The 27,632-nt window shown below is 55.5% G+C and overlaps 6 protein-coding genes across 6 annotated transcripts; 2 read left to right on the top strand and 4 right to left on the bottom strand.

Annotated features, from left to right (window-relative positions):
* Nucleotides 1-2,857: 2,857 nt before the first annotated feature.
* Nucleotides 2,858-3,219, bottom strand: BZA05DRAFT_120365 (uncharacterized protein). The gene has a single exon (XM_051478676.1). The coding sequence runs from the start codon at nt 3,126-3,128 to the stop codon at nt 2,889-2,891; it is 240 nt and encodes a 79-aa protein (XP_051337572.1). The 5' UTR covers nt 3,129-3,219; the 3' UTR covers nt 2,858-2,888.
* A 1,211-nt stretch (nt 3,220-4,430) lies between these two features.
* BZA05DRAFT_120437 (uncharacterized protein) lies at nt 4,431-5,618 on the top strand. Its single transcript, XM_051478677.1, has 2 exons — nt 4,431-4,669; nt 4,734-5,618. Exons 1-2 carry the CDS (start codon nt 4,584-4,586, stop codon nt 5,407-5,409), a joined length of 762 nt encoding a protein of 253 aa, XP_051337571.1. The 5' UTR covers nt 4,431-4,583; the 3' UTR covers nt 5,410-5,618.
* A 179-nt stretch (nt 5,619-5,797) lies between these two features.
* BZA05DRAFT_404491 (acyl transferase domain-containing protein) lies at nt 5,798-12,926 on the bottom strand. Its single transcript, XM_051484309.1, has 4 exons — nt 12,577-12,926; nt 9,962-12,493; nt 7,197-9,909; nt 5,798-7,141 (listed from the first exon to the last, which is right to left on the bottom strand). The coding sequence occupies exons 2-4, from the start codon at nt 12,446-12,448 to the stop codon at nt 6,084-6,086; spliced, it is 6,258 nt and encodes a 2,085-aa protein (XP_051337570.1). The 5' UTR covers nt 12,449-12,493; nt 12,577-12,926; the 3' UTR covers nt 5,798-6,083.
* A 768-nt stretch (nt 12,927-13,694) lies between these two features.
* Nucleotides 13,695-14,074, bottom strand: BZA05DRAFT_120350 (uncharacterized protein). Its single transcript, XM_051478675.1, has one exon. The coding sequence runs from the start codon at nt 14,013-14,015 to the stop codon at nt 13,803-13,805; it is 213 nt and encodes a 70-aa protein (XP_051337569.1). The 5' UTR covers nt 14,016-14,074; the 3' UTR covers nt 13,695-13,802.
* Nucleotides 14,075-14,771: 697 nt separating this feature from the next.
* Nucleotides 14,772-21,445, top strand: BZA05DRAFT_475584 (fatty acid synthase-like protein). Its single transcript, XM_051488203.1, has 5 exons — nt 14,772-15,297; nt 15,423-15,886; nt 15,949-17,303; nt 17,357-20,893; nt 20,952-21,445. Exons 1-5 carry the CDS (start codon nt 15,215-15,217, stop codon nt 21,066-21,068), a joined length of 5,556 nt encoding a protein of 1,851 aa, XP_051337568.1. The 5' UTR covers nt 14,772-15,214; the 3' UTR covers nt 21,069-21,445.
* Nucleotides 21,446-25,324: 3,879 nt separating this feature from the next.
* Nucleotides 25,325-27,574, bottom strand: BZA05DRAFT_120323 (uncharacterized protein). Its single transcript, XM_051478674.1, has one exon. The coding sequence runs from the start codon at nt 27,367-27,369 to the stop codon at nt 25,432-25,434; it is 1,938 nt and encodes a 645-aa protein (XP_051337567.1). The 5' UTR covers nt 27,370-27,574; the 3' UTR covers nt 25,325-25,431.
* Nucleotides 27,575-27,632: the final 58 nt, after the last annotated feature.

Here is a 27,632-nt window from a genome sequence, read left to right as displayed (position 1 = left end):
CTGTACTTACCTCCTATATCGTGACCTTACCAAGTACCTAATTGAAGTTCATCGTCAATGAGTCAATGTCATCACCGGCAGCCACGGTTCCTATGTACAACACTCCTCGCAACACCTCCACCTCCAAATCTAAGATCGCAGCCTTCGGCAGCATATAGTTTCTCAAAATTTGCTATACCGGTATGGTGCCCGGGATCCAGATACTTTCGAGGTTATGTAATGAGTAGGTTGCGGGATGCGGATGCCTCATCGCGGCTCACTCGTCTTCTGATGTAAAATACGTCACTACGTCACTCGATACCGTCCGGGCTGAAGTTCTGCAGGCTGCAACACGAAACGTGCTGGTTGCGCACTTCCAGGGGCGATGGGTACTCCGGGCGATGAGTACTCCGGGACGGCCGCCACAGGCCCACAGCCGACCCCGAACCCGAGGTTACATACGAACAGTCACTCGATTACCCGGGCAGCCAGGCTTGACTACAGTACTGCCGTCAGCCCGCTTCAGTCAGCGTCCGCCTACACGGTTATGAAGGAGTGTTTGGTTTCGTAATCCTGTACCCTATGTAGCTACATAGCGTGGATCTGATTTTCGAATGAGATGAGTCATACTTCCGTGAATCCCTATTTCCCTCGGTCCATATGTATGTAGATGGGCATGCTGTCCGAACTCCGAACCCATCAGTCTCCTCAGCTATGTGCCACCCACCAGACGGTATGTAGGTACGAAGATAGGATAGATCTGTAGTGTCTTGTGCGTAGTCGTAGGTATCTCTGTGCCTAGATAAGATGCGCCGTCTGGAGTGTATGTAGAGCACCAGTTGTCACCTACGCCTACATAACCGCGTTGATCATCTTTGGGGCTTATGTAGGTAGCAGGGCCGTGGTGGAGCAGCTTGCAGGTTCAGATTCAGTTTCCTTCCAGGTCAAAAGATACCCGACTTCCCACATGTATTATGTACCTAGACGAAATTCCAACCAGCCGATCCAGCGCTGGACAAAAATTCGCAGACTCGCAGACTCGCGGTGGAGCGGTGGAGCGGCGAGCAGTCATTACTCTAGGTGTATAGTGTTGAATTCGGGGGCAGGGGCACCTCTGTGTTGCGGTGAGCGGCGAGCGGCGATATGGTGGGACCAAGGTGTGATGGCGGGCAGACCCGATGCGGTTGTTGAACGTTGAACGTTGAAATGTTTCTTGTTGCTGCCTTTATATTCGTCTAGGTAAGTAGTCGGTCGGTTTTTTGTTTAACACATCAGACATTATCAACCACCACAGACATTTTCTAGAAGTTCATCGGCTTGCTTTTCTTCCTTGCTGTTTTTAGTCAATTGAATCAGTTCATCGGTTGCCCGTACCCGTCGTGGGTCTCTCAATAGTCCCCGAAGAAGTCAACACGTCCCGGGCTCGCAGTCGGTGGTGGGTTCTCTGGTAGACGGTGGCCTCTTCCCCGCCGGAGCACGAGGACGACGAATTGCTCCGGTGTCGGAGCCCCTAGAGGAGGAGGAGCAGGACGGTTCTGCCGACCAAAGGTGGTGTTCTGGACCGGAGTGGGTCGGCCGGCCGGCCGGACACTGCTGGTGTACTCTATGCGGATCGATGTTGGAAGTTGCGGGAAGTCGGCGGCATTCGAGATCCTTCTGGGGGAAAAGGGGATCATGGATGATGGATCCTACTAGGTAAAGAGGATCATGGAACCTTATATCGTACGTTTTTAAACCCTAGAGAAACTCAAATCCGACTGACTTTGCGCTACTATGTAGGATTCTAGAAGTTTATGCATCCGCGAAGTAAGTGGGCTTCGCTGTTTGTAATTTCGCTGTATGTACCCATCCAGGAGGCCGAACCTACAAGCAACAAGTTATACCAATACACGCCATGCGGACGGCGGAGCGTCCAGCCGAGACGTGGTGCAAGTCAATATCTGGCAAAACCGCAGCATTGAGCGGGTGATTGTCCATGAAGCTCGTGCGCGTGAGTCAGCGTGGGGGAAGCGCGTGTCATCATCCGGCCAGGCGCTGTGAGACGAAGCGGTCATCCAACTTCAAGTCGCACAACAATCTGGGCCGGAAGGAATGGTGGCCGAAGGCAACATCAGCAAGCAGCTGTAGTTAGAGTATCAAACTGATGTCGAAGCATTTACTCTACTCTGGGTAATGCATCCTGAAGACTGATACTGAAATAGAAACTCGCCAAGGTCCAGATAGAGACATGATGGCTGATCTGTACGGCCAAACACGTGTCAAAGTACGAGGCGAGGCGAGGTCGGCACGCCTGCTGAGCTGATTTGTAATGCAGACTGCGTGTTTAATAATCCGCGACCGGGGGCTGGGCGGGGTACCTACTCTAGAGTGGCGGTCCGGAGGGCGGCATGTCTCCGTGCCGGCGCAGCTGTGGGGGTGGTGGAGGGGGGATGGGGGACTGGCGCTGGTCATGACGGCAGCACTCTTTCTCTCGCTTCGAGTCCAAGGGCCGAGCTGCCAGCCCAACGACCTCGGCCATCGACGAGCGGCGAGACGGAAGGATGACGGCAGCCGCGCGCACGAACACATACACAAGATGTCTCCAACCTCCAACCTCCGGGTCTATGCTTCCTACGATGCGGAATCGTCGCGCGCGTGTGTCTGCTCTGCTCTGCTCTGCTCTATTGCGGCTGACCGTCGGCCTGACTGTCATCACAGTCAGCGATAACTACTCGAGTACTCTATTCTACTCTATCTCCGCGCACTCTATTCCCGTGCTTACGCTCCCACTCTCCCTCGCTCCCTCGCTCCCTCGCTCCCACACTCGCTCACCCTGCCCGTGCATGTTCTCGCCTCCAATCGACTGACTCGTCGTCCAGCGCTTGGCGCCCCGGCTTGGCACCCGTACCCTCCAACTTTTAACTTATTCATCACCGCCGACTGACTGAACTCTTACACATCATCCCATCCTCCCTCCAAACAGTCGATACCAAAGCGAGCGAAGTTGCATCCGAAGAATCCGACATTCCTTCCGTTCTGTATGTATGTAAGTCCCCCACCGCCAGCCAGCGCCTGCCACTACCGTTACCACTACCCACTACCACCACTACATGCCATAATCCACAACCCACTACCCACGACTTCACTGAAACTCTCCTTGCCCAACGCATACTCTATCCCCATCATCACCATAACCAATACCAAATCCTAATCCCAATCCCCAATACCTCCCATTGCCATCTGCTCCGTCACTGTCTTTATTATATCCCCTCGCTCGTCCCGCCCAAACCCGCAAATAAATATACATAAAAAAAGAAAGAAAGAAAGAACGAACGAACGACCAACCCCCCTCATGAATCGCTGTTGCTTGTCTTCGCTCCGTACTTCACCCAGAGAAAGAAAGAAAGATAGAGGAAAGAAAGAAGGAAAGACGCAGAGCTGAGCAGCTCGCGGTCGCTCTACTGGCGGGCAGCAACGGAAATGCAACCCATAACTGACTAACATGCGAAGCACGTCACTCGATAGCTCCAACTCGTGGTATCGAATATCTACCGTCGCCGCCTCGTCCACCGCATAACCGCTTTGACCGGACGTCCATCGCGAAAGTCCGCAAGCCCGTAGTTGGTCGCATTGCTCGGCGTAACCACTGTCTCGGCGAACACGAACCCCGTCGATAGGTTCTAACCCCGAGTCAACGGTCTATTTTGCACGTCTCCGGCGCAGAGTAGCTTCCACCCCCGAGATATCGTGAATACACACCCACTTCGGCGCATACTCCGATCCATCATCACCATCGCGCCTTGAATTGCCACTCTTACCTGCGCCATCCACCTGCCACCAAGTCTTCGTTGAGCTCTCCCCACCACATCGCGCGCAATGCAACAGCCTACACTTGCTCCGGCGCCCCACATGTCGCAACAGGTATATTGCTCGGCGCTAGAGAGGAAAGGAAGCATGCGCTGACCCGCTCAAATTTAGGACGCAGCCGAACAGAGTCAGCTCTCCCGCGAGGGTACCGTTACCACATCTGATCGAGTGCTAATCGTACTGTTGTGTTGTAGCTCTCCGCGCCCACTTGCTCGGTCAGATCGCCGGCCCGACTCAGACAACTGCCCCTACTACGAACAGTTCTTCTCCGAGTGCTGCCACGGACTCCGTGAGCCCGGCGAGTCAGAACATTGATCCGGCTATCAGCGGTAACGCGAACAATTCTGCGGCTCAACAACAACAACAACAACAACAACAACAACAACAACAACAACAACAACAACAGCAGCAGCAGCAACAACAGCAGCAGCAGCAGCAGCAACAACAACATGCGGCGTCGCAGTCACTGCAGCAGATACAACAGCAGCCGCCCGCACCCCAACCACACCCGCAGTCAATGGCCCAACAGCAACAGCCCATGCACGCTCAGCCCATCCAGCAGCAACAACCACAGCTGTCACAAGGTCAACAGCATGTAATGCCCCAGCATATGCCTCCGCAGATGCAGCAAATTTCGTTGCAACAGATGCCACAGCATCCACAAAGTCCCAGCGGTATTCAGACGCTTCAAATGGGAACACCCATGCCCCAGGGAGTGCCGATGGATATGCAAAATAACCAGTCGCACTCGGGAGCGGATGAGTCCGAGCAACCGAAACCACGCGGAGGAGGCAAGCGGGAATTGTCCACGTCCAAACGCGCAGCTCAGAACCGAGCCGCACAGGTAGGACATTCCCGCCGAGTTACTTGGGCCTGATGACTAATCGACGGAAATAGCGGGCTTTCAGGCAGCGTAAGGAAGGGTACATCAAGAAACTCGAGGAGCAGGTGCGAGACTTTGCTACCATGCAGGAGAGCTACAAGCAGATCCAGAGTGAAAATTACCAACTGCGTGATTACATCATCTCGTTGCAGTCACGACTCATCGAGTCTCAAGGCGAGGATGCGGTACCACCTGCGCCCGCAGTTCTCGTCCACCCCTCGCCACCTCTTGTACTGGTCGACACAAGCTCAACCGCGGGTGGCGGGATGATGCACCAATCCCCCCAACCGGTGCCGCACTCGCAACCGCCACCACCACAACAACTCCCCGTCCAACCGCAGCCCATCCAGCCCCTCCACCAGGCACCCATCAACGCGCCCACAGCGAACATGGGCATCGGCCACCCATCAATGTCGACCGTCATCCCGCTCCCCCAATCGGTCCTAGCCGCCGCCGCCGAGCTCCCACAACCTGCCGGCGCCCAGAAGCGCGCCCACGACGACGCCACGGACCAAGCCTTCCTGCAGAGCATCGCCCAAGCCGCCGGCACTGGCGGATCCAGCTCCTCGTTCATCGCGACGAATCCTCCGAACACCACCACCACCCCCGCCAAGGCCACCACAAGTCCTGCCGCGAAACGCGTTAAGGGCGAGAAATTGGTCGAGCTGAAAACCGAACCGGAGCATGTGAATGGTGCTTAGGATGCGCTGTTTGACAGGAAACTCACGGATTTAGGGCTTCACTAGGTGTTGTGTTGTGTGGGTCTGGGTGTGGGTATGGGAGGGTGGCTGGCTGGCTGAAATCACTTGGGGTAGATGATTTTTTTTTCCCTTCTGTCGTTTTGCTTGAGGCGGGAACGGTTTAGATCGTTACCCACTGACTGCGTTCATTTTTTTACTCTTTGGAACCCTGCCTGCTTACTTTGCTTGTATGGTTTTTTTTTGCTTTGGTTTTACTGTCTTGTTTTTTACTGTCAGTATGCCTGCTGTGGGTGATGAACGATGATCCTGGAATGTTTTGGAGAATACGAGGCTTCTATTGTGTGCTCATGGTATCTGTCAGAAGAAAAAAATGAACTCAATTCCTCACCCCCCCGTTAAAGCAAGACAGATATAAGAACTAAATAAATCGGAAAGCGAAAAAAATAGAAATTAAAACCGAGAAAAAACGAAGAAAGCCGAGCAGAAAAACAGAACCACCACCACCCCCATCATATGATTGCATCAAATTTTGAACCTCCCAGCCCATCCATCCATCCCACCCGATACTGAGCCCTCTAATACAAAGAGAGAAAAAACACCATATGAAACAAAAGCAACCGCACCTGCAACCCATCACACCTCATCACGCACCTCACCACGCACCAAGCCTAAGCCTAGGCGGTCCCATCCTCATACTTATCCCAGTTCGCAAGGACCTGACCAATCTTGGGAGACTTGGTAAGATTGTAGACATCCTCAAAGTACTCCTTGGTGAGCTGGAACGGCTTTGCAGTGACGTTGGGGATGTATTTTCCAATAAGCTTTGCGGGGTCGATCGAGGACTGTACGATCTTCTTCTGGAGGAACGAACGGAACGGCTTGACACCCGAGCGAAGGAAGGTGGAGTGGAAAGGGACGTCGATGCCGCGGAGCGGGATGGTGGCGAGACCACGCTGAAGGTCGATGGGTCTCGGCTTGGACTCCGTCTCCTTCGCACATTGTCGGATGATCATGATCAGGTTCTCCTTGACCTTTTCGATGCTCAATTGCGCCATGAGGACTGTGATGTCGATCTTTTGCACCTTGAGGTAGTTGAGGACGTTGGTGAGGCAGTCGAGCGCGCGGAGGTCGCCGGCGCAGACGTATTGCTGGTTGGCGACGTTGAGGTTGACAATCTCGAGCAGCCAACCAGTCTCCTCAGCGATGTTATCGACCACGTAACGCATGGCCTCCTCGTTGAAGGTCTTGGACACACGGCTGGGGTTGACGGCGCACATCGAGTAATTGCTGCGGCCTTCCGCATCACGCTCGACGGCGACTTGCATCGTCAATCCACGGTAGAAGACGACCGAGACAAGAGACTCTATCGGCATGACCTCGGCGAGGGCAGCCAGAGCAGAGTACTCTCCGAGCGAGTGACCGGCGAAGACGGAGTCGCGCTGGACCAATCCGCGCGAGAGCATGTCCTCGAACGAGGCCTTCTCCATGAGCGTGAGCGCGGGCTGGGTGAACTGAGTGGCCGACAAGAGACCGGTAGGCGAGCGGTAGGTGTACGAGGTGGTGTTCTCGTTGATTTCCTTGAAGATCTTCTCCGACTTGGTGGAGCCATCCGAGCCCACAGTCTCGAAGGTCATCGACATGTAGTTCTGGCGGATCGCCTTACCACGAGGACCGCCGAAGTGAACGGTGAGCTCCTTGGGGTTATTGCGAACAATGTTGGTGATAGCGAAACCTGGTTATCCTAATCAGCGTTGTTTCACATGGTAGTAAGTAACAGGTTCTCTTACCGTAGTTGTCCATAAAGTGCTTGTCGGCACGGTCCCAGACCTCCCTAGCAACGGGAGAGGAGTCGTAAAGGTCCATACCCATACCCTGCTCCTGAGAACCTTGACCGGTGAAGACGTACGCAGAAACAGGCTGCTCGACCTCGGCCTCTCCAACAAGGACCTTCTCCTCAGTCTCGACATTGAAAGATTCAACTTTGATGATCTTCCGTCCGCTCACCATACCGACGTGGTGCAGCATGGTCTTGACATCGTCGTTGGGAAGCACCATTCCGACGAAGGAGCAAGTGAAGGATCGGACACGTCCAATGTTGTTCTCGGCAGCCCAGGTCTCCACAAGGGATCGCACAGCTGCGGATGAGAACATACCGTGGGTGATGGTGCCCTTGAGGTTGGCATAGCTGGCAAAGGTCCTCGAAACGTGGATTGGGTTGTAATCACCGGAGACTCTGGCATAGCCCTCGTTGCTGGAAGGAGCCCTGATGACGAGCTCGGTCTTACCGTGCAGAGGAATGGCGTTCTCGAAGTGCACAGGCTGCTCAATACTCTTTCCATGGCGCTGAAGGTAGTCGAGGACGGGGTTTCCGTGAGACTGACCGGCGTTGTAGTCCACGGTAGCAACCTGGATGACCTCCTTGCTGGGCAACTCGAGCAAGACCTGACCCATCGTCTGGACCGAACTGAAGACCGTCTGGTTCGTGTAACGGACAAAGCTGGAGAGACGGAAAGTCACAGTCTTATCGAGAAGATCGACTTCATCGTCATCGAGCTGGAACCATTCCTTGCTACGCAGAACAGCAACGTCCTTGGTGGTGGCCAGGTGCACATTCATGGGTGTCTCGACCTTCCTCTGGAAAGTGTTCTCGTAGTCCGTGTAGACTCCACGGTAAAGGAACTGAGAGATAACCTCCATGATGGGGTGACCATCCCTGGTGATCGTACCGCAAACCTCGACCATCTTGCCAGAGTCCTGGTTGAGAACAGCGTTGATGTGGGCCTTGGTGTCGACAACATCATCCTTCTGCAGGGGCTCAGCACCGGGAAGCATACGGAAGCCGTTGCTCAAGTGAACGAGTCTCAGAAGATCACCATCGATAGCCTTGGGGAAGATGGCCTTCATGATGGCCTTCCAGCCGACGACGATGGCAAAGTCCATGGGCGCGTAGACGGTCTTTCCGGGGCGTTGCACGAAAGCCTCTCCGTTGTTACCAACAGCGTGAACGAAGTCAGCGATCTGCTGCGCGGTGACAGTAGACTGGCCGCCCTCAAACACGTCGGTAACGGAGGTGTTCATGTCCATGGGCTCATCGCCGAACCACAGGCGGTAGTAGAACTCCTTGATCCTGTCGTTTCTTCCTTCCATCACCTCGCGAATCGGCGCATAACCAATCTCGGGATGGTACTTGAAGGTCAAGGGCATTCCGGTAGGCTTGCCGGTAGCAGAGCGATCCTCAAACAGGGTGACATGGATCTCATTGTCGACGATCTTCGCCTCGAATGTCTTGGTGTAAGCACCGGTAGGGTGGGTCTGATCTTTCTTGGTGATGACCGTCTTGCTGGAATCGTCGGCGTTGGCGATCTCAACGAGGATGCCATGGGCTGGAGCGAATATGCGCTTCATGGGGTTGTCCTGATACTTCTGCCCTTGAACAAAGACATCGGTGGTGAACAGAGCATGCCTCCAGCAGTACGAATCACCGGCGAGCAGCTTCAACCACGTGGCGGTAGCTGGCAAGGCACCCTGAGAAGCAGCCGACGACAGGCGGTAAACGATCTTGTCGGTGTCCTCAGCGATGGTCAAACCATCGATCTTGTCGACATCCTCAGCGGTTGTGAGAACCTTTCCTCCAAAGTACTCGATGACTGGGATGGTGCTCTCGTCGCCACCGTACACATCTTTGGTCAATCCCTCGATGTGGCCGTTGTGGATGCCATCCAGAATGTCCTTGATAGGCTCGTCCACGATCTTGGAGTACTTGACGGCCATGGGTCCCTGAAGAATACAGGTTCTGCCGACGTCCTGACCAACAACCGCCTCCAAGTCCTCAGACTGCCAGAGCGAGTCCTTCTTGAACCAGAACTCGAAGTTCTCATCAAGAGAAGGCACGAAGGGCACGGGCTTCTGGCCCATTCTCTGGCACAACAGCAGGAAGTGCTGCATATCCTGAGCATTGATGAGTTGAGTCTTGGCTTCAGGGTAGCTGTTGAGAATGCGCTCAACCGTGGGGGCGGGCTCGTCAAGCTCCGTGTAGCTCTGGAGGAGGGAGGGCTGGGCTTCGCCGGTAGTGAAACGCTCCTCGATACGCCGTATAAAGTCGCCAGTGAGACGCTTGAGCGAAACATCGATCCATCGCTTCTCGTGCTTGACAAACATGAGCTCGACCATGCGGTGAACAACCTCAGCATAAGTCATATCCTCAAGGTCAACAGCCTCGCCAGCACTGTTCTGTCCGAACCAAGTCTTGTGGAAATCAGCATTGAGTCGCTTGATGATGTATTCACGCTGCTTCTTGAGCTCAACGAGACGCTTGGCCTTGTCGAGTGAGAAGATTGTACGGTCGAGCTCAGCCCAAAACTTGACACCACGGGTAGCCAGCTTGTGGATGGGCTCGCCCATCTCGGAGCGGACAGTGATGATGCCACCGGCAGGTCCCTTATAGGTCTTCTCCCAGTCCTTGTCGTCCACACCCTCCGCTTCGCAGATAGCTTTCTTGGCCTATAGAATCATTAGTTACTGCATCGCAGAAGATTGTGGGGCTACTACTCACATTGAGGGAAGTATGCGCCTCCTTGGCGACCATCATCCTGCTACCGAAGAGAACACCGTCGAACGGCATGGGAGGGTATTGGTACTTCTCGGACCAGGTACCGGTAAGGTAGGGGTAGGTGTCCTCGGCACCACCGAATCCGGATCCAGCCACGAGAATGATGTTCTCGTGGCGGCGGATGCGTCCGTACATCTGAAGAATGGGCTGGTGGAAGTCCTCAAACGAGTGGTGACCACCACCTCTTCCTCCGGTCCATTGAAGGATGACGGGGAAAGTGGGGTTCGCCTTCGCAATGTTGATCACTGACTGGATGGCATCAAGGGATCCAGGCTTGAACGCAATATGCTTCAATCCGAGAGTCTCGATGTACTCATTGGCAACCTCGAGCGACGGAACACCAGCTCCGATGGTCATACCTTCGATAGGCACACCTGCGGCACGGAGCTGCTGCAGAAGCGGCACCTGCCAGGCCATGGCTCTAGGATTGACATAGATGAGGTTGACCGTGATACCAGCTCCGGGAATGGTGTTCTCCTCGATCTTGCGCAGGGCCTCGGTCAAACCCTTAGCGTTGTAGTATCCACCACCGCCCAACTCGATGTGGTAGCCAGCGTTCATAGTAGCGGCAACAAAGTCCCACGGAACAGTACAAGGTGTCATTCCGGCGACCATGACGGGCGCCCGGCCCAACAATCTCGAAAACTTGGTGTCTACATATGTCTTGCCCTCCTTGGTTCTGGCGAGCTTGGGTCCGTGCTCCTTGACCCAGTTAACGGCGTATTTGACGGCATGCTCTTCGTCACGGTCGAACAACTCCGGCTTGTATCCGACTTCGCTGTTGGTACCTTCGACGGCTCCAGCAAGGATTACACGCACGCCCTTTCCATCCTTGTTGCGGTGCGTGAGCACTCCGACACCTGAAACACCACCGGGGCCGAAGTCGAGGACGTGGGTAGCGCCCTTGAAAACTGTAGCCTTCTCCCACTCGACGGTAAGACTCGTAATCATGCGAACGAGATCGTGCACTATCGATGAACCTGTGGCAGATTCCCGCAGATCTTCACCGGTGTGTGTGTCGTATACGGGGATGGCCAAGCTCTCCTTGGTGAAGGTGGTGATGCCCTTGAGGTCCTCCTCGATGATTGGCGCAGCAGTCTCCAGGTAGGGGGAGTGGAAGGGTGCTGAGATGGGAAGGAATCTGTTCACGAACCGCTGCTTCCTCTCGGTGAAGGGAACACGGTTCTGGTCCAAACCGGTCGGGGCCTTCGATTTCCGCAGTCTGAGGTTCAGACCGTGTAGGGATTGGGGGGGACCAGTGACAACCATATTCCGCGCACCGTTGATGAGCGAAATGTGAATGTGACGGTCCTCGGGCAGATGGGTGTTGGTCGCATCGACGTGGCCTTGGACTTGTGCCAGCGTAAGGTCTCGTACCGAAAGCATGGGAGATGGGTGTCCCTCGCCCTCGTTCATCGAGTCCTGCAGGACACTGGGAGCGAGTGATGTGCGGGGGTAGGTTTGCTGAGATCGACATCCGATCCAGAAAAGCATGGTCAGGGCATCGTGCGAGACCTTCAGGTATGAATCCCAATCAGATGCGATAGCGATCGTTGCCGCCGTGATGACACCTTGCGAGTGACCGGTGGTACCCGCAATTCTCTCCCTCAGCTCGCCGGGCTCCTTGCCAAGAATCTTGCAGGTGACATAGTAATGTGACAGCTGTACCAATCCAATCAACGGGAAGGAAACGGGTGCAGAAACGAGATATGTGAGATCGGGTGTGGACTCCTTATCCTGCAACCAGCGCATAACGTCCAGTCCTTTCGAGTAGACTTTTCCGGCCTTGGGGTCCCGTGATAGCGCCGACAAAACATGGGCACAGGACACGATGAATTCCTCCACGAGCCCCTCGTACACATGGTACAATTCCCGCAGCTCATCGAAGTACTCCTCAATGTTTCCCTGGCCGCCGAAGACGGCGTACACACCGGCCTTGCCGTCCGCTGCAGCTCTGAAGAGTGCCGATTCATGAGCCTTGAGTGGCCGGTTCGCAGCCTGGCGGGCAGCATAGTAGTTCTTGACGACATCGAGCCGCTTCGAGGGAATGCCGGGCAGTTGTGCGGCCACGGCGTGGACCTCGTTGCCGCGCAGGAATCGACTTTCGAACTCGGACAAGACGAGCCGCAACACATCTTCATATGTCCCGGAAGCGTCGTCCTCGCCCTCTACTACCTGCTCTGCGACGTATCCGAGAAATCGTGCAACCAATTCGGGAACCGATGACGGCTCCTCGTCGAGAGCTAGCTCCTCAGTGGCCGTGGGTAAAACGGTCTGAAATCGCTGCCGAAGCTCGGAAGCGTGGTAGTGGATGGCCGTCGGCACGAGGAGGGCATGTTCGAGGGAGCCGTGGGTGAGGACCAGAGGTCGCAGAGAGGAAGCGGAGTGGGGGGTGGAGACACCGGTGGTGGTGCCCGCTGTGCCGTACATTGCTTTTTTTTCCTTCTTCTTTCGTGGGAGTGTGCCTCTGAAGCTCTGCAACGAAGCATCAGCACATGAAGCTCGAGACGGAACCGAGAGGGGTCAATTGGGAGGCACGATGGAATCGATAAACTTACGGAGCTTTGGGGAATCTAATGCAAGGCTGATCGAAGGAATTGAGATGGATGGAATTGAATTTCAAACGCCAATTAAAATTTAAACCGGTTGACAGTGATCGTGAAGCAGCTATGGTATTTCTTTTTGGGTGAGGGAGAGGAGAAGTATGAGGATGAGAGACACACCGCACGCACACAGACCAACTGAAATGGAGGGAGAGGGGAGGAGGAGGAGGGGAGGATGGATGGGATGGGATGGGAGGAGGATTGATGGAGGAGGAGCAGTAGTGGGAGAGCAACCAGGTGTCAGTGGAGGGGGAGGTGATGATGGAGGGGTATTGTAGAGCGCTCCTACTGGCACAGCGCTGTATCTACGGGGGAGAGGATGGTGGGGGAAGGAGGAGAGTGGATTAGATTCTTTTCACTCGCTCCCCCTTCCTTCCCTCCCTTCCCTTCGCTCCCTCTCGCCAGTCTCTCTAGAGTGTTTTCGCATTTGGACTCTTTTTCGTCCTCTCTTCACCTCCTTCCGCCAGAGCCAGCAGCCACTCGACGCCGTTCGCTCCACAATATTTTTTGCTGTGGTGGGTGTAACACACCGTTCCCGAGTTGTTGAGGGGCCACCGCCAAGCCGGACCCAATTTTCCCCACCCATCCCTGCTAGGGGCCGCGATAAAGAGCCCCAACGCAACACGGGTCCTTGGGGTAAAACTGTAAACGCCCCGACCACCCCACGGCGAAGCATGGAGGGGAGGGGACGGGCAAGCGGGCAAGGACGGGCTGGTTGTCTCCAAGGGTCCCGCTCCAGAGCGTCATCCACGCCTATCCGGTGAGCTCAAATGGAAATCGGAGAGTTTGGCTCGAGCATGCTTTCTTTTGCTCAGCAATACCGGCACCTCTACTACACTCTACATACAGCTCGGCTGAGCTGCATCAATCGAACCGACCCCACCATACGCCGCACCTCGACCTGCTTCGTGACAGCCCTGAGTGCATACCGGTACCATATACTACTGCTACACTGCAACACTGACATGCGTACGAACACTTATCTATCTCACCAGCTTGGGCTTCTCCTCCCCGCCCCCCGTCATCCCTTGTCCCCAATGGGACTCTGGATCTGTCGCCACTAATGCCTCGAGGTATTAATTGCCGAGACCGAGATATCACTGATGTTGGTGGTACGCGGTAGTGTTGGGAACGTTTGTTGTTGAAGTCGGAGGATTGCTGGGATGCTCAACGGTGGATGCTTACGGCTCGAATGGCTGAGGACGAGGAGGAGGAGGCGGAGGAGGATGATGGTGATGAGCGAGATGGTGAATTGGAAGTTCATGGGTAACGATGCATGGATGCATGAAATATGGCCTGATTGTGGGTAGAAGCTCGGAGAGCGTTATAGTTGCTTCTTCCGTGCTGGCCAACAGGCTGTATGCCCGTACTGCACAGCAGAGTACCGCATTCATGAAATCAAAGTTACAACCTCTGCACTCTTCGCTGTGCTCCGGAGTCTAGATACTCCATCTGCTCTACCGGCCCGTACTAGGCACTTCTATCCACGTACCTACACCAGCTCGGGAAACAGCTACGAGCCTGGCTCTAGCAGCAAAGGCAGCGAAGCTCATATCCCTCCCTCCCCTTTCTTCCCTTGTCCAAAACTTTCATTCAACATCCTTCTGACCGAGGGGCACTGTGGCTAGTGGGGTGGTGGGGCTGGTGGCGATCGGGAAGATATGTAGATACCCAGATTCCTTGCGGATATGGAGCACGTACAGGTAGAGATACAGAGATGGATTCCTTGCGGATATGGGCACCTACATGCTGTGGTCATCCTCGAGTCTCGAGTGCCGGTGGAAAAGTAGTTCCAACGGGTATCTCGAAGAATCCCAATAATGGTGGTGGTGGTGGTGGTGACCACGCCATGGCAGCATACAGTTCCTGGTGACTTGACGGCTACGATGATTGATTACTACTCCGGACCGACAGACAGACGGACGGAAAATGAGCGTACGCATTCTTCCCCGGATACGATAGAGAAGAGTCACGACCGGCACAATTGTTGTTCCTGAATTGAGGCTTCTCTTCCGTCTCGTCTTGTTGCCCGTCTTTGCCCTTCGATCCCAACATTTTTCTCAAGAGCAACCCCTGCCCTGTCCCCTCGCTAGCAACCCTTCCCAAAATTTCTTTAAACCTGGCGAGTTGGGAGCGAGTGAGCTTGCCAACCACTAGCGTCCCCCTCCACACCTCCCCTCCTCCTCCACCAACATCCCTCCTCCATCCTCCAGTACAGCTAGAAGGCCCGCTCCGCAAAGAGAGAGAGAAAAAAAAGGGAAGCGGCCATCCACAAACAATCAATTACCATCCGTCCTTCTCTCCTCCTCGCACTCGACCTCTCCCCATTCCTTCCTCTGTCCTCCGAGTCGTCGTTTCATCCATCAAGAACTCAATTCCGTCCACTCCTCTACCCCCCACTCCCCACTACGAGCTCAGTGCTATCCTCCACCATCACCTTGTCGTATCAATTGTAATCCGTCTCGCAGCTCAATTCCTTTCAAGTCGTATTTGCAAAATCAAAACGGCAACCGAAAACAGATAGCAATCCTCACACCCCGTGATACACCAAATCCTACTTAACGGCATCTTAATCACATACAACGACTTCACGATGAGACCGGAACAGGAACAGGAGTTGGCATACACTCTGCTGGTAGAGCTCCTCGCCTACCAGTTTGCCAGTCCCGTCAGATGGTGAGCGCCAGCTGCTCGGCCCTTCAATTTCCCCCCGTCCTCTACCTGCGATTGCAGCTCCCCCTCCCCCGCTTCATCCCCGAAAGAGTTCAATCAGGCTAATCATTGCTATCTGGATTCCGTAGGATTGAAACCCAAGATGTAATCCTCGCTGAGCACTCCGCCGAGCGGATTGTCGAGATTGGTCCCTCGGATACCCTCGGTGGTATGGCCCGGCGGACACTGGCCTCCAAATACGAAGCCTACGATGCCGCTCAGTCCCTGCAGCGCCAGATTCTTTGCTACAACAAGGACGCGAAGGAGATCTACTACGATGTTGAGCCAGTAGAGGAGGAGGACGAGAAGCCGGCAGAGTCGTCGTCGTCGTCACCTTCTCAGGCTGCTGCCGCCTCGCCGATTGCCATTGCCGCCCCCGCTCCCGGTGCAGGCCCCGCCGCCCAGGTGGAAGATGCACCTGTTCAGGCTACCGATATTGTGAGAGCAATCATCGCACAGAAACTCAAGAAACCGTTCGGCGATATCCCGCTGTCAAAGGCAATCAAAGATTTGGTCAATGGAAAGAGTACTCTCCAGAACGAGATTCTCGGAGGTGAGAGAGCCCCACCCCTAACCCTACAAAGTTCGTCTCCGCTCACCACCGCTTCATCTCAGATCTGCAGAAGGAATTCGGCGCCACTCCCGAAAAGCCCGAAGATGTCCCTCTCGATGAGCTGGGAGGCGCGTTTCAGTCTACTTTCAACGGCCAACTGGGCAAACAGTCGAGTTCCCTCATCGCTCGATTGGTCTCCAGCAAGATGCCCGGTGGATTCAACATCACGGCGGTGCGCAAATACCTCGTAGACCGGTGGGGTCTCGGATCCGGACGTCAGGACGGAGTTATGCTGCTCGCCATTACCATGGAGCCGGCGGCACGATTGGCTGGTGAACCGGATGCCAAGGCCTTCTTGGACACTGTAGCGAACAAGTACGCCGCTACAGCTGGTATTTCCCTGTCGGCACCAGCAGCTGGTGGTGCCGGAGGTGCCGGAGGTGCTGGCGGCATGATGATGGACCCCGCTGCTCTGGATGCTCTCACCAAGGACCAGAAGGCGTTGTTCAAGCAGCAGCTGGAGCTGTTGGCGAGATACCTCAAGATGGACCTACGAAAGGGTGACAAGGCGTTCATCGGCTCGGAAGAGGGCAATAAGGTTTTGCAGGCTCAGCTCGACCTGTGGAACGTGGAGCACGGAGATTTCTACGCTTCCGGTATCGAGCCTACATTCACACCCCTGAAGGCCCGTGTCTATGACTCTTCCTGGAACTGGGCGAGACAGGATGCTCTTTCGATGTTTTACGACATCATCTTTGGGCGCCTGAAGCTCGTCGACCGCGAGATAGTCTCTCAGTGCATTGGTATCATGAACCGATCGAACCCGATCTTGCTCGAATTCATGCAGTACCACATTGACAACTGTCCTACCGAGCGGGGTGACACCTACCAGCTGGCGAAGCAGTTGGGTGAAATGCTCATCGAGAACTGCAAAGAGGCCCTGAACGTGGCACCCACCTACAAAGATGTCGCCTTCCCTACCGGCCCGCAAACCACCATCGATGCCAAGGGTAACCTGAGCTACGCTGAGGTTCCTCGTCCTTCTGTCCGCAAACTTGAGCACTATGTCAAGGAGATGGCGGCCGGTGGAAAGATGAGCGAGTACGGCAACCGTACCAAGGTCCAGAGCAACCTGACCAAGATTTACAAGATCATCCGCCAGCAGCAGAGAATGTCCAAATCTTCCCAGCTCGAGATCAAGACTCTCTACGCGGATGTTATTCGCAGCCTTGCGATGAACGAGGGGCAGATCATGCAGGAGAACGGAAAAGCCAAGCGCAACCCCAAGAAGCGCGGCGGTGAAGGAGTCACGGAGTGTATTCCTTTCCTGCACCTCCGAAGAAAGGAGGAGCACGGATGGGAGTACTCGAAGAAGCTTACTGGCCTGTATCTCGAGTGCTTGGAGAACGCTGCTGCGGTAATTGAATTCTTCCCCCTAACTCCTTACCGGCTTTGACTGACTTTTTGTAGGAGGGTATCACTTTCCAGGGCAAGAATGTCCTCATGACCGGTGCCGGTGCTGGATCCATCGGTGCGGAGGTGTTGCAGGGCCTCATCAGCGGAGGTGCCAAGGTTGTCGTCACTACCTCTCGATTCTCTCGCGAGGTCACGGAATATTACCAGTCAATGTACACCAAGTACGGTTCGCGCGGATCTCAGCTTGTCGTCGTTCCCTTCAATCAAGGCAGCAAGCAGGATGTCGAAGCTCTGGTCAACTACGTCTACGACACTAAGGCTGGACTGGGCTGGGATCTTGACTTTATCATTCCTTTCGCCGCTATTCCCGAGAACGGACGGGAGATCGATAGCATCGACTCCAGGTCCGAACTCGCTCACCGTATCATGTTGACCAACCTTCTCCGACTCCTCGGTATGGTGAAGACCAACAAGGCTTCCCGCGGAATCGAGACCAGGCCCGCTCAGGTTATCCTGCCTTTGTCGCCCAACCACGGAACCTTCGGTAACGACGGTCTGTACTCCGAGTCCAAGTTGGGTCTGGAGACTCTTTTCAACCGATGGCACTCTGAGTCTTGGGGTAACTACCTGAGCATCTGCGGAGCTGTGATCGGATGGACCCGTGGAACCGGTCTGATGAGCGGCAACAACATCATCGCCGAAGGCATTGAGAAGTTCGGTGTCCGCACTTTCTCGCAGCAGGAGATGGCTTTCAACATCCTCGGATTGTTGGCCCCCGCCGTCGTTAACCTGTGCCAGAACGAGCCTGTGTTTGCCGATCTCAACGGTGCCTTGCAGTACATCCCCAACCTGAATGAGCTCTCCAGCAAGCTGCGTCAGAACCTCATGGAGACTTCCGAGATCCGCCGTGCAGTCACCTCCGAGACCGCCATCGAGCACAAGATCATCAACGGCGACGAGAACGAGAAGCTCTACCAGAAGGTTACCATCCAGCCTCGCGCCAACATGAAGTTCGACTTCCCTGTGCTGCCCGACTACAAGACCGAGATCGAGTCGCTCGCCGCCACCCGCAAGGGTATGGTTGACCTCGAGAAGGTTGTCGTTGTCGCAGGTTTCGCCGAAGTCGGTCCCTGGGGTAACTCGCGTACTCGTTGGGAGATGGAGGCGTACGGAAAGTTCTCTCTCGAGGGTTGCATCGAGATGGCCTGGATCATGGGCCTGATCAAGCACTTCAAGGGACCCATCAAGGGCAAGCAATACGCTGGATGGGTTGACGCGAAGACTGGCGAACCTGTCGATGACAAGGACGTCAAGCCCAAGTACGAGAAGTACATCCTCGAGCACGCCGGTATCCGTCTTATCGAGAGTGAGCTGTTCGGCGGTTACGACCCCCTCAAGAAGGAGCTTCTGCACGAGATTGTCATCGAGGAAGATATGGACCCCTTCGAGGCTAGCAAGGAGACTGCGGAAGAGTTCAGGAGGCGTCACGACGACAAGGCCGAGATCTTTGAGCTGGAGTCCGGCGAGTACACTGTCCGCCTGAAGAAGGGTGCCACTCTGCTCGTCCCCAAGGCCCTCAAATTTGACCGCCTTGTTGCCGGTCAGGTCCCGACCGGATGGGATGCCAGACGCTACGGTGTACCGGAGGATATCATCTCCCAGGTCGACCCTGTTACCCTTTACGTCCTGGTCACTGTCGCCGAGTCCATGATCTGCGCCGGTATCACTGATCCTTACGAGTTCTACAAGTACGTCCACATCTCTGAGGTCGGAAACTGTGTTGGTTCCGGTGTCGGAGGTACCAGTGCTCTGCGCGGTATGTACAAGGGTCGCTACATGGACAAGCCCATCCAGAAGGATGTCCTCCAGGAGTCCTTCATCAACACCATGGCCGCTTGGGTCAACATGTTGCTCTTGTCTTCGACCGGTCCCATCAAGACCCCCGTCGGTGCTTGTGCTACTGCGGTCGAGTCGATGGACATCGGTTACGAGACCATCATCGAGGGCAAGGCCAAGGTCTGCTTCGTCGGTGGATTCGACGACTTTCAGGAGGAAGGCTCTTACGAGTTCGCCAACATGAAGGCTACCAGCAACGCCGAGGATGAGTTTGCCCATGGCAGGACTCCCTCGGAGATGTCTCGCCCTACCACTACTACCCGTAACGGTTTTATGGAGTCTCAGGGATGTGGTGTTCAGCTCATCATGACGGCCAAGCTTGCCTTGGACATGGGAGTTCCCATCTACGGTATCGTTGCCATGACCGCCACTGCCACCGACAAGATTGGACGCAGCATCCCCGCCCCCGGTCAGGGTATCTTGACGACTGCCCGTGAGGCCAGCAGCAAGTTCCCCAGCCCCCTTCTGGACATCGGTTACCGCAAGAGACAGCTCGACCTGCGCAAGGCCCAGATCAAGCAGTGGACCGAGACAGAGCTTCTGTACTTGAACGAGGAGGTTGCCGCGATGAAGGCGCAGGGCGCAGAGTTCAACGAGAACGAGTACCTTGCGGACAGGGCCACGCACGTCGAGAAGGAGGCCACCCGACAGGAGAAGGAAGCCCTTTCTACCTGGGGCAACGATTTCTGGAAGCGTGATCCCAAGATCGCTCCTCTCCGTGGTGCCCTCGCTACATGGGGTCTCACCATCGACGATCTGGGAGTTGCTTCTTTCCACGGAACCAGCACCAAGGCCAACGACAAGAACGAGTCTGATGCTATCAACAAGATGATGACTCACCTTGGCCGTAAGAAGGGTAACGCTGTCCTCGGTATCTTCCAGAAGTTCTTGACCGGTCATCCCAAGGGTGCTGCTGGTGCCTGGATGATGAACGGTGGCCTGCAGTGCATGAACTCGGGACTTGTTCCCGGAAACAGGAATGCCGACAATGTTGACGCCAATCTGGAGCAATTCGAGTACATCGTCTACCCCAGCCGATCGATGCAGACGGACGGCATCAAGGCCTTCTCCGTCACTTCGTTCGGTTTCGGTCAGAAGGGAGCTCAGGCCATCGCTGTCCACCCCAAGTACCTCTTCGCAACTCTTGACGAGGCCACCTACAACGGGTACAAGGCCAAAGTTGATGCTCGATACAAGAAGGCTTACCGCTACTACCACACCTCCCTGGTCGAGAACAACCTGTTCCAGGCCAAGTCGCACGCGCCATACACTCCCGACCAGGAGTCGTCCGTCTTCCTTGACCCTCTCTGCCGTGTTGAGGCCAACAAGAAGGCTGGCTCGTACACCTACCCCGCCCAGCTCACGCGCAAGGCCGATCCTTCGATCGAGAGCACGCGCAAGATGGTCGAGCACTTGGCCACGCACTCGGTGACGGGCTCAAACACCAGGGTTGGTGTCGACGCCGAGCACATCTCGAGCATCAACGTGGACAACGAGAACTTTATCGAGCGCAACTTCACTGCCGCCGAGATTGAGTACTGCAACAAGGCGCCTAGCCCCCAGGCCAGCTTTGCTGGTCGCTGGAGCGCTAAGGAGAGTGTCTTCAAGAGCTTGGGTGTTCCTGGAAAGGGTGCCGGTGCGCCTCTGAAGGAGATTGAGATTCTGCGCGACGAGAAGGGCGCGCCTGTTGTCAAGGTCAGTTGACTCTCATCCCCCCACCCACAGACTTGACACGATGTTAACATTAGAACAGCTTCACGGAGATGCACAGAAGGCCGCCACCGCTGCCGGCGTCGAGAGCGTCCAGGTGTCGATCACACACAGCGACACGCAGGCCATTGCCGTTGCGATCGCTACTCTTAGCAGCTAGATGGGGGGGAGGGTCGGTTTAGATGCGGGTGGTCTGGTTAGATTGGGGATGCACTTGTCTACATATTGTTTTTTCCATCTTCCCTTTATTCTTTCTTCTCTTTCTGTTACTGTTACTGTTACTGTTACTGTTACTGGGTGATGGCTGGTTTTCATGGGTATAATCTTTTGTTTCGGGGTGTAATCTTTTTGCTGTTTTATAGGTTGTATAGTTTCATGATACATGATGACGGTGGAGATGAATGGAGGTAAATGGAGCATCGAATGGAGCATCGAATGGATGGTGGTTTGGTAAGGAGTCGAGCATATGTTCGAGAAGCTTCGGCTTCACTTCCACTTGACGGTGGACACCCCGGGGGGCAACTCCTGTTTCCTGCGCCGTCTCGAACCCTCAATATGAACCCATTTGCTGCCAACATGAGCCCCCGTCGGCTCTCGTATTCCATGTGAAGCACTTATCCCCCATCCCCTCGCGGCTGTCTAGGAACTCTTGTGTATGCCTCACATCTCCCAGCTTACAAACAAGAACAAGACCCCAACCATGCCACCCTCAAAACCCACACGCAGCGAAGCCCCCTCCGCCACCACCAGCTCTTCTCACCGCACCCACCACTCCCACCGCTCCCTCCTCAGCCGCCTGAACTCACTACTCCACCCCATCTCGTCCCTCTGCGCACGGTTCGACCGGAAGGTCGAAGCCGTTCTGCAGCAGAGGAGAGCTGAGCTCGCGCTGCAGGAGGAGCGTAGTGACGAAGAGGAGGTGGAGGAGGCGGAGGAGGGGGAGGAGGAGGAGGGGGGGGGGAGGCAGGAGGAGGAGGGGGAGGCAGACTGGCAGCAGGAGGCAGACTGGCAGGAGGGGGAGGGGGCGGCAGACTGGCAGGAGGGGGAGGGTGAGGAGGCAGACTGGCAGGAAGAGGGAGGATGGTAGCAGGAGGGGGAGGGGGGATGGCAGGAGGAGGGAGGGAGATTGGAAGAGGTGGAGGGGGGAGAGAGAATGGCCGGAAGAGGAGGAGGCAGAGTGGGAGGGTGAAGATGGTGGTGGTGGTGGTGGTGGTGGTGGTAGTGAAGCCAGGCTGCGCGCCACCGTTGCCACGGTTACTGCGCATATGGTCGAGTTGAGGGAGTTACGGGATATGCTGGAGTACAGTGCTCCCCCGCCGCTGCCGGTGCCCGCTGCTTCCAGGCCCAGGGGTGTAGTGTTCGGAAGCATGGCGAGTGAGGCGGGCACGGCGGGCGAGGCGGCAGATGTGCGAGGCGACGGCTACCCGCCATGTGAGTTCTGCGGCGAGAGGTATGTTATGCGGTTTTACTTTCCGAGGTCGGTTGGTGCGGGTTCGGTTGGTGCGGTCTGTCATGGCTGTTTGATGGGCTTGGTTAGAAGGCAGGAGGTGGTTAGGCTGCAGAAGGAGGTTGATGAAATGGAGCGGGAGAGGAAGAGGAAGAGGGAGCGGGAGCGGGAGCTGGTGAGGGGGTGGGAAAGGGAGAGGTGGATGGAGAGGTGGATGGAGAGGGGGAGCTGGTGAGGACTTCAGCTCGTAGGTAGGTATGTAGCTTACTTGATGCCGGAAGTGATGAGTCCTCGGGCTAAATGCTCGCAGCTGGTTCGAAATCAACCTCCCGTAGTTACTCCTTCTACTATTTTGCAACTCCGTGTGTGCGTGCAGAATCAAGATACCCACCGCTGTACCGATGACGGCCGTTCAGGTTTTCCGAACGACGGCGCAAGAACTCTCTACCTGGGTTCCCTGGCGTGATACGGTTCGGTCCGGCCAATATGAGGGCGGAACATCGCGGTGTCTACTCTATTACTGGTGGCTTGGAAGTAATAGCCGCTCATCGAAGCTCACTCGTGAATTCTGGTGTTTCGGGGTGGGGAATAGAGTAACTAGGCCCCGTGTGGGATGAGCACTGTTTCAATAACATTTAAGTGGCACAGTGACCACTGACAGTATTATTTTATGTATCTATTTTTGTCCGTGCCAAAATCGCCCACGCCCGTCGCCCGATCATAGCAATTTGGCAAATCATTTACGTTCCTTCCAATGCTGGATTTTATTGGGTCCTTCGGTTGAGAGCGAGCCGAGTCCGACCGACCCGCTACCAGGTACCAGTTATGAAGGTATCGGTGCGACGGTCCAGTCGTGCACGATCCTCCGCTCTCTGCCCTCTGGCGCGACCTCTCAGCGTACCGCATACCAATGATCAATCCTCTCAGCGCACATCAATCATCGCAGCGCTCGAGTGACACTACATGTCTCATACATGTCTCCTACATACATGTCTACTACTACTATACCCAGTAGTTAGCCTCCTCCCTCCTCGCCGCCGCCGCCGCCGCTCCCGCCGCCGCCACTGGCGGTCGGGCGATCTGGATTCTGGAGCTCATCGCTCTATGTGCTCCGCTCCACTCCAGTCCCTTCCACGAAACGGACACGGGACGGTGCGGTGCGGCGCAGCGCAGCGGCCCAATCGAACGGGCTCTCGAACACCTCTCCCCTCAAGAAACTCCACAGACCTCCACAGAACTTCAAGAACCTTCCGGAACCTCGCCAATCCCGACTCCAGGAAGCAAGCAGGCAGGTAGGTAGGTAGTTGATGAACCAGCACTATCGGGTGCGCGAGTAGTACTCCTATGTACCTATCATATGTATAGCATGTATAGTACCGGTACATCCATAGCCTGTAACCCCGCACGCTATGATTCGTCCCCCCGCACGCACGCACGCACGTAGGTAGGTAGGCAGGTATGTAGGCAGGTAGGTATGAGCGCGTGAACAGTGAGCGACTCCGCCCCCGGACGGAGATCGCGGTGTCGATGGGTGATGGGCGGATACCTGGGATCGATAGGTTGGTAGGTGGATGTATAGATGGGTTGCGGAGACGGAGAGGCACAGCGACAGAGGCACAAGAACAGAGAGAGCGGGGGTAAGTGAGGAGGAAGTGGGAGGAAGTGGGCAGCCTATGAGGCTACGATGAATGAACGACGATGATGATGATGCTACTTACCGCACATACCGTACCAAGTACTCTACATACCATACCTCATACCTCATGCCTGATCTTCTGTTCCTCTGCGCACGCAGCGCCCAGCGCCCCTTCAGGCTTCTATGCGTCGTCCACAGCTCCGCTCTGATCCATACTACGATAGCCACCACCACACTATGCGTCGCTATAGCAGCACACACTCCTGCACTCCCAGCTCCTGCACTCCCCAAAGGTAATCGGCATCGGAATCGCCCCGCCGCGCCCAATTGTCCCGCCCAATTGTCCCGCCCAATTGTTCACTTATCACCTGCACCCGCTCTGCCTCCCCTCCTCCCCCACCTTGCCTCCCTCCGCACATGCAAAACAAAGAAAGAAATAAAGAAGAAAGGAAAAAAGGGAAAAAACCCCCGTCGCCGGCGCCGCGCACGCCTCATTGTCGCTCTTGTCGCTCAAAAGTTACTCAACGGGCTCGTCGCTCAACAGGCTCGTCGCTCAACAGGCTCGTCGCTCAACAGGCTCGTCGCTCAACTGGCTTTTTCCCTTCCTTCTTGTGCGCAAGGTGCGGTGAGGTGAGGTGAGGAGACCGCCGGTTTCGCTCACACAGGTTGGTAGATAGTTGGCTCGCCACCTCACCTCACCAGGCTCGTGAGTGGGTGAGTATCCCGCCGCCGTCCGGTCCGGTAGTTCTCGTAGATCCAAGATGCTCTGCATGATGCCTTCTGCACCTTTCTTCTTTCTATTTTCTTCTTCCGATTCCTAGCCGTAGCTGGAGTAGAGTAGTGTCCAGTTAGTTATCGCCGTTCACTTCAGTTGACTTCACATCACTTTCTCCGCGAATCGCTCTGAGCTCTGAGGTTTGTCTGTCTGCCACTCTCAAATCCATTCTGCTATTCAACACCTCTCACCCCCCCCCCCCCCCCCCCTCCCTCCCCCCGCCAAAAAAAACATTTACGGCCCAGAAATTAATGGTAAAAAAACCAAAAGAGAAAGAAAAAAAAAAACTCCATGAAGAAATGAAAAGAAAAAACAAGACACCCCGATCGATCAATATACAAAAAAGCGCTCCTTCCCCGTTAATATCATAGAAACACAAATACAAAAGCTCCCTTTCCCAATAGAAATCCACGCTCGCTGAAAATGGAAGAGACGTAAAAAAAAAAGACATAAAAAAAGGATCAAATGAATGATGGTAAGAAAAAAAAGCATGAAGAAAACTTCTATACAAGATGCAAATGCAAGTGCGTCATCGTTCCGTTCCGTCTCTAATAATTCGTTATCGTGAAAAAGGAAAAGAAATGTTCGTGTCGTTAAAGTGGGTCGTAAAATAATCGTAATCGTTAAAAGTCGTCAACATAAGAGAAAAATTTGTAGTAAAGTCATTAAAACTCCATGCTCATCTTCCGCCTGGCACCCTTGGGAGCGGTCTCCCATGAGCGCGAGGACTTGAAGCCGACGGAGTTGCTGTCAGGGGTCTCGGACCCGCGACGAGCCTGGCGCTCGATGATTTCCTTGGCCTTGCCGGCAAGTCCCACTTCGAAACCGATCTTCATGCCGCGCTGCATGCCCAGTTCCATTCCCTGCTTGACATCGCTGATGCGCGCATCCAGGGCGTCGGCCATCACCACTTGGATCTTCTCCTTCTTCTCTTCCTTCTTCGGGACAATGCCGTGGACGAGCTCATCGTGGCAGGGTGTGCACACGATGATGCCGCACTGGTTGAGAAGCGAGCACTGCCACGCCTCGGTAAGGCTCTGGCGCTGGCAGCGATCACACTCGATGAGAGGGAAGAAAGGCTCGTAGGGGAAGCCTGGTGAGCGGAGAGGACCAGCCTTGGGGAAGAAGTGGCCGTGAACCAGGCAGTGGTGTTGGTAGCGTTCGTTGGACCGGGCAGAGGTGGTGCTGGTCATGAGGTCTTCTGGGAGAGGCGCCTCGTCCTCGTCGCTAGAAGTGTCGTGCATGGCAATCTGCTCGTCGAGGGAGACTCCAAAGCCGCCATTGCCATCATCGCTTTCGCTGTCGCTCTCACCGGAAAGGTAACCTTCGTCGGAGCGGGGAGGGTACAGGTGCTGGGATACTGTCGTTGGTGGAGGTGTGGGAGTCAGGGAAACTCCGCCCTCGGTGGGGGCGGTAAGCTCGATCTGAACGGTTTCCTCGACCGGTGTCACCTTGATGATGGGGGCGGCTGGAGCCACTTCCACCACGGGCACTGGCTCCTTCTCGACAACGGGAGCCTCAGCAGCTTGCTTTGCAGCCGCCGCAACGATCAACTTCGCGAACGACGGCTTAGCCGGCTTGAACGCCTCCAGGGCGATCTTGGCGGTGGGCGTAACTTTCTTGGCAATCTCCTTGGGAGGAGGAGTGATGGCTTTCGGCGGGGGAGTGACGGCCTTGGGAGCTGCGACGGCCTTGGGAGCTGCGATGGCCTTGGCCTTCCTTGACCTTGGCTCCTCGATCAACTCATCTGGGGGCGGCGCCGGAGGAATGCACTTCTTCAGGACATCGACGGTGAACAACACCTTCTTCGCCTTGAGGAACCGATCGCGGGCGTTCATTGTCGGGAAGTCCGGCTTGGGCGCATCGTTGGATCCTCGCGACGGCGGCGGCGAGTGCTCGATGATCTCTTCGGGCGACGGTGGCTCAGCCGTGTCGAGTTCCTCCTCCAGCTCGACGATGGTGATCGTCGGCTTCTCCTGAAGCGGGGCGGGCGATTGAGGATCCAGCGATGGGTCGCCAAGGTGCTGGATGATGTCCTCCACGGCCACCTCGTCCTCTTTCGTCTCCAGGAACAACGGCTGTCGCTCAATCTCGATTGACCGTCGTCGCGACGACTCCAGCTCGGCTTCCGAGACGTCGGCGGCTAGGGGCTCTTCGGCAAAGAGATCTTCGGCTCGGTTGATCGTTTCCTCCTCCTCCTCATCCTCCTCAACGATTGCCGTCCTCGGCAGCGCCGAAAAGTAATCCCTCGCAACCGTCTCCTGGACAGGCTGTGGGGTGCTGTAGCTGTAGCTATCATGTGTGTAGGCATCGTAGTACTCGTCCTCGTCGCTTAGCGACTCATCGTCGTCGTCGTCTTCGTAGTGGTTGAACTCGATCTCAATCGAAACGGTAGGCGACGACCATACCTGCTTTCTCGATGTGCCGTCCCATGTCGCAGCCCGGTCGGGGAAATTCTGCGCCTGGTATTCGGCCGCCTTGGAGAGGTCGAACGGCTGGTATTTGCCCTTCTCGCGCCATTCGGATATACTTCTTGTTTCCCGTCGTAGTGTCCGTCGGATAGATGCGGCCGGGGAACTGTAAGAGCGGCAGAGACCTTCCATTGTGCAACAGACAGGAGGAAATGTGTGTTGTTCGGAGTGGGTGGAGTTGAATGTGGTGGGGGAAGCGTAGGCGGTGGTGGTGGTAGTGGGATCCAGGATGTCGGTGGGTAGGAGAAGAAGATCTCCTGTCGAAAATGGGGGAAGTGTAGATGATATAGCTCCTGCTGACCGAGCCGGGGCTGGTGGGCGACGTGGACGTGGGTGGGTGTGGATTTAGGTTTTTTCTCGGATGCAGTTGCACGCTTGTGGTCTAACGCACACGC

Source organism: Tricharina praecox (genome assembly GCF_024521635.1).
Source record: "Tricharina praecox strain CBS 144465 chromosome Unknown BZA05scaffold_20, whole genome shotgun sequence".
Classification (NCBI taxonomy): Eukaryota; Fungi; Ascomycota; class Pezizomycetes; order Pezizales; family Pyronemataceae; genus Tricharina; species Tricharina praecox.
Note: the sequence above shows the minus strand (reverse complement) of the source record. Positions and strands in the feature narration are given on the sequence as shown.

Coding starts and splice junctions, on each gene's coding strand:
- BZA05DRAFT_120437 (XM_051478677.1), top strand. CDS start 4,584: ATGAGTCCGAGCAACCGAAACCACGCGGAGGAGGCAAGCGGGAATTGT. Junction 4,670..4,733: donor CTCAGAACCGAGCCGCACAG/GTAGGACATTCC, acceptor GCGGGCTTTCAG/GCAGCGTAAGGAAGGGTACA.
- BZA05DRAFT_120365 (XM_051478676.1), bottom strand. CDS start 3,128: ATGCGTTGGGCAAGGAGAGTTTCAGTGAAGTCGTGGGTAGTGGGTTGT.
- BZA05DRAFT_120350 (XM_051478675.1), bottom strand. CDS start 14,015: ATGAATGCGGTACTCTGCTGTGCAGTACGGGCATACAGCCTGTTGGCC.
- BZA05DRAFT_120323 (XM_051478674.1), bottom strand. CDS start 27,369: ATGGAAGGTCTCTGCCGCTCTTACAGTTCCCCGGCCGCATCTATCCGA.
- BZA05DRAFT_475584 (XM_051488203.1), top strand. CDS start 15,215: ATGAGACCGGAACAGGAACAGGAGTTGGCATACACTCTGCTGGTAGAG. Junction 15,298..15,422: donor TTTGCCAGTCCCGTCAGATG/GTGAGCGCCAGC, acceptor TGGATTCCGTAG/GATTGAAACCCAAGATGTAA. Junction 17,304..17,356: donor GCTTGGAGAACGCTGCTGCG/GTAATTGAATTC, acceptor GACTTTTTGTAG/GAGGGTATCACTTTCCAGGG.
- BZA05DRAFT_404491 (XM_051484309.1), bottom strand. CDS start 12,448: ATGTACGGCACAGCGGGCACCACCACCGGTGTCTCCACCCCCCACTCC. Junction 9,910..9,961: donor AGGCGCATACTTCCCTCAAT/GTGAGTAGTAGC, acceptor ATGATTCTATAG/GCCAAGAAAGCTATCTGCGA. Junction 7,142..7,196: donor GCACTTTATGGACAACTACG/GTAAGAGAACCT, acceptor TAGGATAACCAG/GTTTCGCTATCACCAACATT.